This window comes from Indicator indicator, chromosome 7 (assembly GCF_027791375.1).
Source record: "Indicator indicator isolate 239-I01 chromosome 7, UM_Iind_1.1, whole genome shotgun sequence".
NCBI lineage: Eukaryota > Metazoa > Chordata > Aves > Piciformes > Indicatoridae > Indicator > Indicator indicator.
In genome coordinates, this window is record NC_072016.1 from 18,005,599 (window position 1) to 18,019,801 (window position 14,203).

Genomic DNA, 14,203 nt, shown 5'->3' on the forward strand with positions numbered 1-14,203 from the left:
TATTAATATACAGGACCATCTCCTTATTATATTACACTCGTAACTGGTTCAGTGAAACTATGCCAGTTTTCTACCAAAGATCTGAGACCGTAGTAGTCACCAGACAACATTTATTCATTAGCACTAACTTCATAAAATCAACCACATATATATAGCTTAACCACCTAATCAGATAGTACTTCATGGATTGGGATATTTAAGTAGACATTCTTTGTTTTTGTTTGTCTGGTTGACTTGTTAGGAAAGACTTAGGGCAAGTGCTTTCTCTGAGTTGAGATGTTCCAAAATGCAAATTTTCAAGGGTGTTTTTACATTGTGATAAGATTACTGTTCTGACAACATTTTCTTCCTAGGAAGTCAAATATACAGTGTCAGTTTAAAATTAAGCAAGGTAATGAACAGTTTTAAATTTCCATGGTGAAGTTTACAAAAGATTTTTTTTTGGCATTAAAAATACACTTCTGTGTAATTTCTAGGATTGTTTGTTCATGATTGATTTTGCACCTGCCCTTTAAATCTGGCAAGAGAAAATCTTTGGGCCATCTTATGCTATCTCCTGTCATCTTAGACTACAATATATTAAAGAAAAAAACCCGTAAAGGTAGTATATTTTTTCAAATACCACTGCCTGTGTTCCTCTGTACTCCTCTACCTATGAATCCTGATGGCATCTGATCTAGTTCTGTCAAAGTTAGACCAAAACATTAAATAGATGTTAATTTACAGCTGGAGGTACTCTGATCCATTAGGTGAACAGGTACTTAAGGGGACCATTTTGGAATAATGGAACTAGATAAAATCACTAAAGGTCTCTAGAATATTGTAATTTTCAGGAAGAAATGTTGTAATTTGCAATAGAGTATTCCACTGTAATTTACTTAAGCTGTAAATTTTGAATAATTAAATATTCGTAACTCAGGTCTTCAGATAGTGTTAAACAGATGTTGCACATTTATGTTTACCCCTGTTAGTGCCTGGCTCCATGTGTCAAGCTCTGGACAAATCAGTCTGAGAGATTACTAAAGCTCACAGGGAGAAAAGTTGCCAGCATGGGGATGTAGGGATGAGGAAACACTTGTGCGTGTGGGAGGATCATGTAAACTGCTGCTCTTGGGAGGCTGTTTGTCAATTTGGAGTTGTTGAAGGAGTCTCAGCTGAGATGGTTTCATTGGCAGGGGTTAGGCAACAGGCTTGTTTACACATGGGCAAGTGATAAAATAAATCGGAATTAACTTTCAAGTGCATTGGTTAAAAGCATTAAAATATTGTTCAGATGCTCATTCAAAATCTGAGTGCCCTAAATTGAATTTAGTTTACTTCATTTCCAAAGTGAATTAAACTAAACTAAATTAAAGGTGCTATAATTCTAAACAAGGGAGACAGAGGTGTAATGTAGTTTAACTAGACTACTTCAATTTCACACATTCAGCTAATTGAAAATTAGTTATCTTGCACAGCCCTAGTAGGTAGAACTCAAAGACTACAAATGCCTATGGACAGGGACTGTGTTCATACAAGGGCCAGGAAAAGGGGAGCCAAAAGTCCAGTGTACACTATCACAATTGCAACAGAAAAAGTTAGAATTAATAGGTAGCTGAAGGCTCACAGGAAGCCATAGCTCTGCAGTTGATCGGGTGGATGCCAGATGAGAAACAGAGCAGACCTGCACTCATAAACTTGCACAGCTATGCAACTGTACACACAGGTATGGCCCTTCTAATACATCAAGGTTCCACATTAATTATATATCAGTATTCAGATATGTTAGATATTATATCATGGATATTATAGCCTTGTTGCAGATGAGTTATAGGTGGTTAGTGACTTACTATTTGTAATAATTGTGCGTGGTATTGCACAAAAACACCCATATAGCTAGCTGGTGATGGTTACAAGCCACAGATCTGAAGAGCCTATTTGCCCATTAAACTCTGTTAAAAACTGTAATGGTTGAATAAATGTTTATTAATTCTTTCATGGAGTCTGAATATATAATATGTGACCCAAATGTCTAACTCTACATGGCTACAGTTGCAAATGCAGGCCTATAGGCAAATATAAACAAGTATGCATATTGTGTGGTAAATTAAAACATACAAGAGACAAGTACTACTGCATCTGAGAACGCAGCATAGATACATAAACATACAGCTCCTATTTTCTAAAGACTAGTGCTGATAGTGACTTACATGAGACAAGCAGACTGGCTACAAATGTGTCTGTTAATTACCAAAAGATGGCTTTGTTCTATAAATATGAAAACTAGACTATCTTCTGTGGAGATGGACACCAACTTTATGCTGGGAGCTTATCTAGCACCTGCATCCTGAAGTGCTCACCCGTGCCTGACTGCTTTGGGTGGCATGATAAAGCAAGGAATAAATAATACCATGAGAAGTGAGGACTAGAACAGGAAGGAAAAAATTCTGGTTCTCTGTGGAAATTTTCATCTTTTCAATGTGGTTTTGAATCAGAACTTTACTAAAGTTCTACAGCTACATATCAGCAGTTGGAATCTGCTGTTTCAATAATATAAATTTTTTTTTTTTTAAATGCATAGTCTCTCATTCACCCTAAAAAGGCCACTTTAAAGTACTTTTTTTTATTCCCCCCCCCCCCCCCATTCTGTTACGGTTTAAATTCTTCTCACAATTTCATTTATATATTTAAAACTCAAAGTAAAAATAACATTAGACCTAAACAGACATATTTCCAGCACTGGTTTGGTTTTGATTTTGATTCAGGACAAACACCTTCTACTAATAAGAGGTCCACCATGAAATTTTCACTAGTTCTGACAAATGTAAGAGGGGCACATACAATGACACTCCTGTACAGGGAATCAGTCACTTACCCAACACCTGCAAACATACACTGCCATGGAGCGCTTTACAGAGTACAGTGCCGCCAAGCCCAGAGAGGTTAAAAAGCTCTCAGTCAATACCCTCCAAAATGAGACCAGCAGAAAATTCACAAGGCTGTAAATAAGAACGTATTGGTTTTTGTTTCCTTTGCCTCCAGTTCTGGCCCCTTGGGAGGCAGCCAGGTCCCGCTTCCACCTGGTCTTTGCAGCCATGAAAGCCAGAAATACCTTGGTATTAAATGAAAGCTGAAATAAGTGCTTATCTTCAAGATCTGAGGTTTTACACAAAATACCAGATATGGCATAGCTTGCAAGAGAGTTGAGAATGTTATCTACATTTAGCCAATTCCTCCCAGTTCAAGACTCCTTTCCTTGTACACACATGTCTTTAGTTAATCAAAATGAATGTCCACAAGGAATTCAGCACAGACTCCTGAATTTTAATAACTGGAAATGGGCTCAAAGCAAAGCTTTCAATTAAAAGTTCCCATGCTTCAGATTAAGATATTTAACCTTGGCAAGCCCATGTGTTTCTGTAAGTCTTCTTAACTCACCTGCTGGCACAGCCGCTGTTCTGTCAACTTCAGCCCGTGGTGTGTGGCAGTCAGCAATGTGTTGGCAGCTCACGGAGCTGTGCTCTCCTCCAGCTCCATGATGCTGCAGCAGTGCTGCTAGCAGGACCCAAGCCTGCCAGCCTGTAGATAACAGATGTTGGTTTGAACTGCAGTTACTGCACTGTAGATGTACTCTTAGAAAACAAGATTAATTCCTACAAACGTTTTCATGGCAGGGATCTTGTGCCAGTGAAGGGGACCTAGCTCCCAGCAATGCTTCTCTGTTGCTGTCTTCCTGTGCCTTGTCAGTTTTGAAGTTTTTGGTCTTTTGTGGCAGATTATGAGTTTGTTGAGGGCAAATGATGGGTCTGTAGCTGCTGGGATGGATGCTTTCATGGGTTCTGTGGGCTGAACATCTGCTCCATGGTTTCTTATGATACTAGAATTTTGACTTGATGCAAGGTGGTTCCTCGCAGGCCTGTGTTTCTCTGTCCAAGATCAGCAGAACTATTTCTGTCAGGATTTCCTGAATTCACCTTAAACCTAGGCTGTCAAACATCTATGCCCAGGATCAAGTTTGCTTCCAATATTTTGTAAACTGTATGACATCTTCTAGATGTTTGGATTTTAATGAATTTCTGGCTTTCCTGACTGTGAAGAAAGCCTTCCAAATGAGAACTGAGTGTAATAAAAGTAGAAACACCTGCCTGAGGACATTTCTATGCTGCAGTGACTGCTTGACTGCAGCTCATGTAGATATACTTTAGCCAGCTGTAAGCCAGCAGTTCCAGGTCCTGGTGGCTCTACTAGCCACAGCTTTGCACAACACAGCAGCTCTTCAAGCACACCTTCTGTTTTCCAGGTGGATTTTGCACCCTAACACAAATTCACTTGCATTAATGGGAAAATGTTTCTTAAAGCCTAAAGCAGCAATTTATTCTGGAAGGCCAGAATAGGCAGCCTACGTGCATGGGGCTGACCACTGCCAACCCCATCAGCATCAGTGGCATGAAGTTGTGTGTAACTGCTCAGAGAATGAGCTGCCAGGCCAGCCCCCTGCCTGGCAAATCTCCCCCTCTTCAAAAGGCAGGTAGGCTCATCTTTCTTTCCTTCCACCCCTCTTCCTTATGCCTGGACTTGTACCATGTAGCACAGCAGAACTGGAATGGGTACAGATCTGCTAGAAGCTGAACGCTAATGCTCTGCTCAAATTAAATGAAATAAAACCATATGGTGTCATCATGGGTCACTGATTTAAAACAACAAAAAAATCCTAGCTCCTCTCTAAGCCCTTCAGACAGTAAAACTGCTGCTGTGAATTTTGCCTCTTCTCAGCGTGCAGCCAAGAAATGCAGTGAGAGAACAGAGCAGGATTGGGCTTTCTCTTGTGTTTGGAGTGAGCAGGCTAACCTGGAACAAAGTGAAACTTTTTTCCCCGTATCTTCAGGCATGATGTCAGTGTAGCTTCAGTGAAGTTGATGGACCTACACAGATTAACAGCAGATAAGGAGTCAAATCTTCACAGGGAGGGCTTGGATTGTATTTTGAGATATGTCAGAGTTCTCCATTTTGACCTCTCATTTGGAAGCTTCTGGAAAATAGATAATTGCTCTTCATTCACCTTATATGACTAGCAATTGTTCCAATCAGTGTAATTAATCTGTCATATTTGTGCTCATATACTAATGTAGTAGTACATGGTCATCTTTCTCCCTTTCCAAAGTTAAGGAAAAGGAAATGCAATTTTCATGGCAGGAGAGGGTTTGAATGTGTGAATATTGCTGGTGGCCCCTGAATATGGCAGAGTTTGAAGGCATTCTGCTGTCTTGGCAGGGAGTGCCAGAGCCTCAGGCCAGCTAGCAAGGAAGCTGAGTCTGCTGCTTCTGCCAATGTCAGCTGTTGTTCTGAGGGTTGCAAGTGTTGAATTAGATTGAGAGCAGTAGGAGAATCTACTGCCTCCCCCCTCATCCTAATGGAAATTGTCTTGTGGTTTTTGAAGGGGCAGCTGCAGCTCTGATCTTCCCAACTGCATCTGCTTCAAATTCAAACCCATTCACCAAAGCCAGTACTGCTGAAATACAGCTCCTGTTGCCTTTCCTACCTCCCTTCTCTTCACATACAGCCACTGTCAGCAGGGTACATGTCATTTCTGCTTCAAGCAGGGGAACGAAGCCAATACTGTGCTACAGCTCGCTGAAGCACTTACTTGGCCCCTGTTATTAGAGAGTCTGAGCCCTTCACTCCTCCTTTCAGCTGTCCTCACTGTGCCCCAGGTGGCACGGCAATGCTCCTATCTTCACACTTCAGGCAGGAAACAGAGCACAGAGAGAAGTGCCATTTGTCCAAAGTCTTGATGAGAGGTCCATGACAGAGCAAGGAACTGAAGCTCTTTCCCTAAGTCGGATTAAACTCTGAGTAGCAGACTTTCTATTTCCTTACCTTCACTCTCCAAGTCCCTTGGTTGTTCTTCCTCACCATGCTATGAAACTTACTTTCCATTTTGAACTTTGTGCAAACAAGACTTGGGTTTTTTTTTAGTTTTCTTTTGCTCAGCTGCGAATTGAACTGTATCTTGACCCATGCACAGAAACATAACACTCTCTCCTATTTGAACCAAAGCCATGTTCAGAGCTCACTATGCCTGTGCAGCACCGATCCGCAGGTGGGATATTGTTGGATCCATGAGGGCTGTCACTAAGGAACCTCTTCCCACCCCACGTTCTCCCTCATTTCCTCTGGCATTCTTTGATAGCAGTGTTGCTGGGATGGTCATGAGCCTGTTTGCGGGAAGCAGTCTTAGGCAGAGAAGGCATCACTGTCTCGCTTAGCTCTGCACCAAGTCCCCTGCAGGCTGGCTTGTCCCTACCGCCGGCACAGCCTGTGGCTCAGCACTGCAGCCCGGCACTAATTAAGTAGCGCGGCACAGCAGGGTGTGTGTTCCTTGGCCATCACAGCCTCCCTTGGACACACTGCAGAGAAAAGGCTGAAGTTTCACAATGTTAGCCTTCCAAGAACCGCTTTAATTGCCCAGTAATGCACACCCTGGGGTCTTGTAATGTGCTTCTAATATGGAGCATTTAAAATATGAATGCTCCAAAACAATTACAAGGACTTTGGTGCTCTGCTGAGTGTATCCTTCCACTCTGAAAAATAATACACAACAAAGGAATATTATCAAAGTGAGGATATCAGGGCTTTCTGAAATCTGTCAGGCTGTCTTTGGGGCAGCAGGACAGATCACTTTTCCCCTTAGTGCAACTTTACTCTGTTCTTCCAGGATTAAAAGAACGGCTAGATTGGGACTCCAGATGATTCAGACCTTTCTCATCTCCCTCTGATCAGCCCTAGTATGGTTGTTTTGTTTTGCTTTGTTTTTTTTTAATTTGAGATACTGTCTAAAGACTTTTGCCAGCAATATAAGAGAGGAGAAACCACAGCATATGTCAGGCTGTAAGAGAGTTTGAATAGAAATGTCAGAGGAGTGAGGGGTATTTCCTGTGGTCTGCCATTCTTTCAGCAAATAACTTCTGGACAAGTTTAGAAGTGATTTTTTACTTGTTTATTTACAAGGACTGAAAGCAAGTTATGTTCCTCAGAAAGAACTATGGCTCAGCTAATTTTAACTTCTAGTATTTCTTTCTACGATCTTAGCCAAATTTGATTAGACCTTGTTACAACTGTAAACTAGGAGAGGGGATTTTTGTCTGTCCATCTGTATTCAGAATCAGCAAATGGAGTTGCATTAAAACTGCTGAAAATATCAAAACAGAACTCAAACATTGGTAAATCATGATCTAATGCTGAACATTTAAGAAAAATCAAAGGCATTTGGAAACAGTTGGTTTCAGCTGGAGCTATATGCAGTATTAACTCTAGAAAGAGTTACTATAAGCCAACTATGGCAACTCATGAATTCCAGGAATGGATGTATAATTCACAGTATGATACTATGTATTGTAATGACATTATATGCCATCACTTAAGATAATATCACATATTAAATTCAGATTATGAAATGAGGTTCAGTTGCTTTACTGCAATCAAAGATCTATAAATGTCCTATTGCTGAAACTTCAGAAGGTTATATATTAAATCTGTGTATATTCTCTGAAACTCAAAGTAGACAACTTGTACAAAAAAACCTTCCCACTGGAAAATGAAAATTGGGAATTTAGAGTAAGTACCAGTTTGTGCCCCTAATTAAACACAAATGCTGTTATTGGAATCAGTGACTACGATGGAATTAGAGCAGGGATGAGTTTAATTTGAGGTGACAATTTCTTTTGGAGGAAAGAAAGATATTTGAAAATATCAGCATTCACTTCAAGAAATCAGCACTGCTTGACTGGTGTGTCAGGATCTGTGTCCCTTCTGCATTTGGGAAGGGCTCAGGAATTGTTCTGCAAAAAGCTTGTCTTTCTCCAGTGTCTAGAGGCAAGAACAAGCCATCAAAGGCCACAAGAGGTGATCGAGGTTTTGTTCCCTCTCACAAAGCAGTAATCCAGAAATCCTAGGTTTGAGGCAGCAGAGCTGGCTTATTGAGTATTTTAGTCTCTGGTAAGAGTGAGAAGCTTTCAGCAGTCCCAAAGTTTAAAGACAGTATTATCGTTCTGCATCTGTTGCTACAGGACCAGGTCAGCTCTGTTCATCTTTCATCTGCTGTTTCATTAAGTGGTCTCATGTAGGACAGACTCACTCAAAGCCTCTGCAAGCAGCAGCTGTGATGCCTGGCTATCCTGCTGTTTATCGCTGTCCCTAAAGGAATCCACCCAAGGGGATGCACTGCCATATTCTGTACTGAGCATTAGGGTGCTGAAGTTTCTCCTCTTTCCTTTCAACACTAGAATTCAGTTGTGACTGTAGGGCAAAGGAGCACTGCTGGGGAAAGCCTCTTCATGACTTACCACTTCCTTTAGCCACTGAAATTAACTTCTAGATTTGCTATGCAATGGGTGCTGAGAATTATTTGACCCAAGCCACTGGGAGTTTGCACAACTGAAACTGCTCCCCTTTGCTCGCTGTTTGCAGGAATTTTCTCTTGTCATAGAACCAGTTTCATTCTTAAGAGGGGAAAGTTTTTGGACAGAGCCTTTCACCTCAGGGTCACTAGATGAAATCTGGCCCTGGTTGGTAGTGACCGAAAATCATTATCAGCTGACAGCTACTTGGTGGAATGAGCTGGTAAGTCTCATTCCAGTTCCTAATGGACACATCTCAGCAAACATAGCCACAACTGGCATTAACCAGCATTTTCAGCCCAGAGACCATGAACTGAATGGTGAAGAAAATGGAACCTTTCTCTTCAGCCCCTGCCTGAGTTTTTGAAGCATTATGGACAGGCATTTTATGCCACCATCATTTCCAGGCTTTTTTTACTCTAAATGGCTTTTTGAAACTTTGCCGTTTTCATGCAGCATGATTCAGATTCAGCACAGCCTGATCAGCCATATCAATGGAATTAAGATCATCTTATGGTTCCCCTCAGTAGAAGCTGAGCTGTCTGATACCACCTCCCAGTATGAATGTCAAATCTGATGTCATATCTCAGTATGAATTGAACTGTCTGATGTCATCTCAATGCTAACAGGATATTTTATAATATGTCATCTAAGGCTGCAGGGGAAATCTTCTAATGCATTCACTGTGCTACACAACAATAGAATTTAACACAGTATAATGTGTATGTTAACTTGGACACCTTCAGGCAGATTTCGGATAGACAGATGGATGGATGGATAGATACATTTATACAAAGTATACATACATTATATCACTCTATTGATTTTTAAAAAGTTCCAGGTCTGCCTGGCTATAATGAGATTTTTGAACTTCGTGTTGCGATCAATGAGGGGAATATTATTGGCCTGGAGAATTGATATACCTGCTCTCTGTGGCTTGTTCTGCTCCTGGACTGCCCCTGCCCCCAAGGTGTACGATTCCATCAGACACTTAACCTCTTTTACAGTGTCATCAGGCTAAAAGGAATCTAATAGTGACACGGGACTTGTGCTCAGCACTCTGGCACTATTGCTTTCCTGTCACAAATAATTTATAGCTTTCTATTTCCATCCCTTTGCCTGCACCCCATCCCCTCTTTCTGTTTCTCTAGGTTGGGGGAAATCAATAAACTCACACAACCAGAGTGGCACTTCAGGGGGCTTTAGGGGGAAATGTGAGAAAAGAGAAAAGAAAAGGAAAAAAAACCCTCAACAACCAAACGACCAGAAAAGAAGAAAAAAGTTATATTATTTGCCCTAGGACAGACTTCTCAGATCAGTTCTTCAGCTACTGAAAATCAGCATGACCTCAGAATCTGGCCTTGAGGTCCTCAGACACCTGAATAGGTCCTCAGCAGATACAGATTTGGGCCACCAGTACCACTGACCTGTATGGGGTGAGGATCTGGATCTCTATCCCCAGACAGAACCTTGACAGTCCTTGTCTCCAGCTACATCCCAGTCAGCCTCTCCACTACTCCAGCTACTGTCCAGACTTCATAATGTGTGTATAGAAGTTTCCCAACGTGCTCTGAAATACCTTTCTTTTCCTAAGAAGCTTTCACTCTCAGGAGTTGTGCTTTTTCAAAAATGCCCTCTCAATATCTCTGCCTATCTCTATCTGTGCCATACCACCCACTGGCCACACATTTGCTCTTTGAAGTTTTGCCAGCTTATTTTTTGGAACAAATCTTTAAGGGAAGCTCTCGTGTGGGCAAGGAAAATGCATTATTTGCTTTCACTTTCTGGAGAGAATTTGGGGAGAAGTTAAAGCTAGTATAATGCAGGGATGAGAGTTCTAGAAACTGAGATTGAAGAGCATTTGCAACCTTCACACTAATTAGAGAGGCTTTTCTTAGCCTCAGAAAGGAATTTGCCCTCCCACAGTTCCTCTGAGTTCTTTGGTGAGACAGTTCCACCCAAGTCACAAACACCCAGCATCTGCCAGTCAAGGGACCTTGCCAGTCAAGTACTACTAGGTGCTAGTGATTTTTTTTATCACCACTGACCTCCCATTTCCTCATTTATGAAGAGCAAGAGCTTTGGGAAAGCTTCCATCAGTTCAAAGGATTAAGTTCTATGCCAGAAAGGTACACAACAAAATCTACACCATTTGTACGGCTCTGTTAGCTGCAAAGACTGTCTTGTGATTGTGCTGACAAAGCAGATCATAAATACTAATGCAGTTGCTAACAGACAGGAGATCCTAGCTTGTTCATTGAGCACCACAGTTATGCAGCAAATACCCCAATTTCAGGAAAAGATGACAGAGCAGAGCAAGGACAGTTCTCTGGGAAATGGACCATTAAAGCAGCAGAATTAGGACTACAAGAAGGCAAATGAATCCATTCTGCTGCATCTAGAGCTCAGATCGGGCCTTAGGTTCTGATAGCTAGGATTGTGGGTATGTAAACGCACAAAGAAGTCGCACAAAGTTCTGAACGTGTTTTGCTCTTTTCCAGGATCATCAGAACCAAAGTTCAGCAACCTTTTCACCCAACACCAGATGGGAGTGGGACAGGTGTGACTGCTCCAGGACATACTATCGGTAAGAAGACTGGCATGAGGGGTGGTGACACAAGAAGTGGAAATTAAAATGAAGCCTAGTCAAGGGAACAAATTCTGACAAGTAGATGCCAAGCAGAGCAAAAAGGAGGAGGGAGTGGGGGAAAAGAAACCTCAGCGGTTTCTGTTCTTTGTTTCTCTTAATGTACTGAAGAGAAGGGAATCATGGCAGAGAAATCAGCCCAAGATAGGGACTTGCCCAAAGTGATTCTGCCTTAACATCCATTTCACGTTCATGCTCTCTGCTTTGTCTCCCTAGAGAGAAGTATTTACCACTATCCTGTCTAAGCACCACCATCACCTTTTGTCTCCTTGCTTTGACTCTATTTTCCCCTCCTTCTCCTGCTTTCTTTTCTTGCCCTTTGCTGGAACTGGTCCATTTCTTAGAGTTAGTAATACACAGACATGGGTAAGATATTACTAATGCTTCACAATCGAGTTCTTCATTATCTTGGCTCTGCAATCAGGTATCTTAAGGGTGTATTTCACTGAGAAAATGCATTTCTGCTGGGGGAGATGGGTTCATCGAGGTGAGCAGAAGGTGGAGTCTGTAATAAAGTGACCAAATGTCTCCTAGTCTGTTGTGTCTAAAGGTACTGTGCTAGATGTGTGATGAGATACTTTTCACTTTGTGGTCTCTGTGGTGCATATGTCTGCTATTGCTAGCATAGCTTTATCCAGTAACAATTAAGAACAGGAAAAAACATACAGTACTCTGGGATACTGTGAAATATATTTGTGGCCTAAGACACTGTCTGAGATACTGTTGGTTACTGAGAATCAACTGCTATACAAAGATTTACTGGAAAGTGATGGTCTACATGGGACAGAGCTGGCAGATAGACTCCTGCACATGAACTGTGTTCAGGAGAACAATGGAATTAATGGGCCAGTATGGCAGAGCGTTTCTGGATGCTCTTTGAAACTGAACTTGCTCACTGAACTGGTAATCACTGACCACAACAGATGGAGTTGGCAGATGATATTCCTTCGTGGAAAAGTAGTGCAACATCTAGGGAATGCATTGTCTGAGCTGGGACAGTGATTGTGAGTGCTGCTACTGGAGTCTCTCATTGCTCTGGGATGTACTGAAAAGTGTGGATCTACACTGGATAGTGTTGACAGGTTCCGCTCCATCCTGGAAGGCTTGTATTGGAAGTATTGATTGCTTCAGTTCAGTGCTTCATGAGCTGAATGATAGGTAGTGGTCTATAAGAGAATTGGGATATTCTCTCCATTATTGGGACACACTGAGACAGAATGGGCCTGCCTACTAGATGCATAGCTCTACTTGTTCTATACCATAAACCCTGATTACCATGAAGTGATCATTTCTAATTTGGATGACTTCTCATTTTCTGATATATTGGGAACTCATACAGACACAGAAGGTGTCTGCCTGTTGACATTGGTCAGGGCAAAAGGAAGACACTAGATTCTTACTTATTTGGGTTGCAGAATGTACCCCCAACTCACTCTTTGTTCTACTAGGGAGCTGAATGTATTGACCCGGTGTTGAAGTGCTTGCAACCTATACTAAGAAGGCAGTTTTTCAATGAGTGTTTTGAGTGGGCATGTAAGAGGCTGATCTGGCTAAGACAGAACATGTGCACTCCTGGTCAAAAAATGCTGACAGGAAATAATCTGGCAAAATATGGATGGACTGGGAAGTCACTAGAGAATATGGCTGCACTCAGTTACCATGGCATGCATTAGGAAGTATGCTCGGAGCTAGGATATAACAATAAGGCTTAGCTTCCTGATAAAATACATTTGTTTGTTATTTATGGCCCTGTACTGGAAGGCTATGGAGCTATGGTAGGAACAGACTGGCAAAGTTGGGATGCAACAACCCCAGCAGTACAGCAAATAGGAGTCCTTCAGGGTGAGGAACTGCCCAGGCTTTCCTATGAGAAAAGTGGCATATGTAGCTTTCAGCTGGAGGCACCCTGAGTGCTGTGCTGCTCTCCTCATGGCCCTTTTTCCCTTTTCCTTTTGTCCAGTGCCCAGCACAGCATCCCCTCCCGTCTCCAGTGCCTCCAATGATCCAGTGGGCTCTTACTCCATTAACGGGATCCTGGGGATTCCTCGGTCGAATGGCGAGAAGAGGAAACGTGATGAAGGTAGGGGGAGGGGAGAAGCTCATCCTCCCTTTTATATTCTTTGTCCCCATGTACAGGCTCCAATTTCAGGCCAAGGTTTGCAGCTGCTCCAAGGGCTAGATCAGTTTTAGCAACAGAGACCAGTTCCCCGCCACTGCCCTGCTGGCTTGGAATGCTCTTCTTCCGAGGCCCTTTCATGACAGGCTGCATCTCCAGACATCTGCTCAGCAGGCAGAGAGCTGTCTCCATTGCTGGAGCTGATCCCAAGTTCATTCACTGCTGGAAATGGCTGGAACTGAACTCCCCAGGTGCCAGCAGGTGCCCAGACTTTGAACTGTGGGTAAACATGGCTTCCCCAATTCATTCATTTTCAAACAAAATGGCATCTCAGAGAAGCACCAGCAATGTGGGACTTAACCTTTCATTCCCCTTGCAACAAGTTCCTGCCCTGTGGTGTGCCGTGAGCTACATTAGTTGGTGATCATAAGGGCCCAGTTTTCAATGGGTAGCATTCTACAGCAGAAATGCCACACTTATAACAGTCTGAAAGCAGAAAAGGAGGTCTTCTGAATACTGTAGCCCTAAGGTGGTTATCTAAGCCTTTCACTCTGGTTCAAAGGGATTAGGATTAAGCTATCACCTTTTCTGTGCTATCTGCTGGGAAGAACTTGGGGCAAAGTGAATCCTAAAATGAGCCAAAAGTGGAGTCTCAGGTCTAGACAGACTAAGTTAGGAGGGGTAGGTAAGGTCTTGTTGCTCTTATAGTGGCTTTTAAAACTTTTTTTCTTTAAATCTTGCTTTTTAAATGTGATGCATTCAAAAAATTGAGGTCCAGGAGATTAACTTTTATTCTAAGAGTATGCCTGACCAGTTTGTTTGGAACAGTCCTGCCTTCAGTATGTTGTTTTTCACACACATTTGTTGTTGTTGCCTGTTGCATGAGAGGACTTAGTGGTATAGGTGGCTCAGTGTGCTGTGTGTACTGTAACTCCAAGGCTGTGCAGTGGAAGAAAACATGAGGTTTCTCTGTGACACACGGTGAGAAGAGAAAGCTCTCCTGAAAGAGATGCTGTATTTTGGGGGTTTGCTAGTAATTTTCTCAGTGTTGGTTCTGGTGAGGTT

General features: G+C 42.2%; 1 protein-coding gene across 4 annotated transcripts in view; it reads left to right on the forward strand.

The window, feature by feature from the left end:
* The window catches only part of PAX2 (paired box 2), an 82,394-nt gene that overhangs the window by 22,994 nt on the left and 45,197 nt on the right, over positions 1 to 14,203 (forward strand). For 2 of the 4 annotated variants that reach the window (XM_054382609.1, XM_054382604.1), the window contains exons 4-5: positions 10,877 to 10,962; positions 12,983 to 13,102. In XM_054382609.1, the coding sequence (XP_054238584.1) occupies positions 10,877 to 10,962; positions 12,983 to 13,102 (206 nt within the window). The remainder of the gene's footprint in view (positions 1 to 10,876; positions 10,963 to 12,982; positions 13,103 to 14,203) is intronic. The other 2 variants (XM_054382607.1, XM_054382608.1) reach the window with 1 other exon arrangement.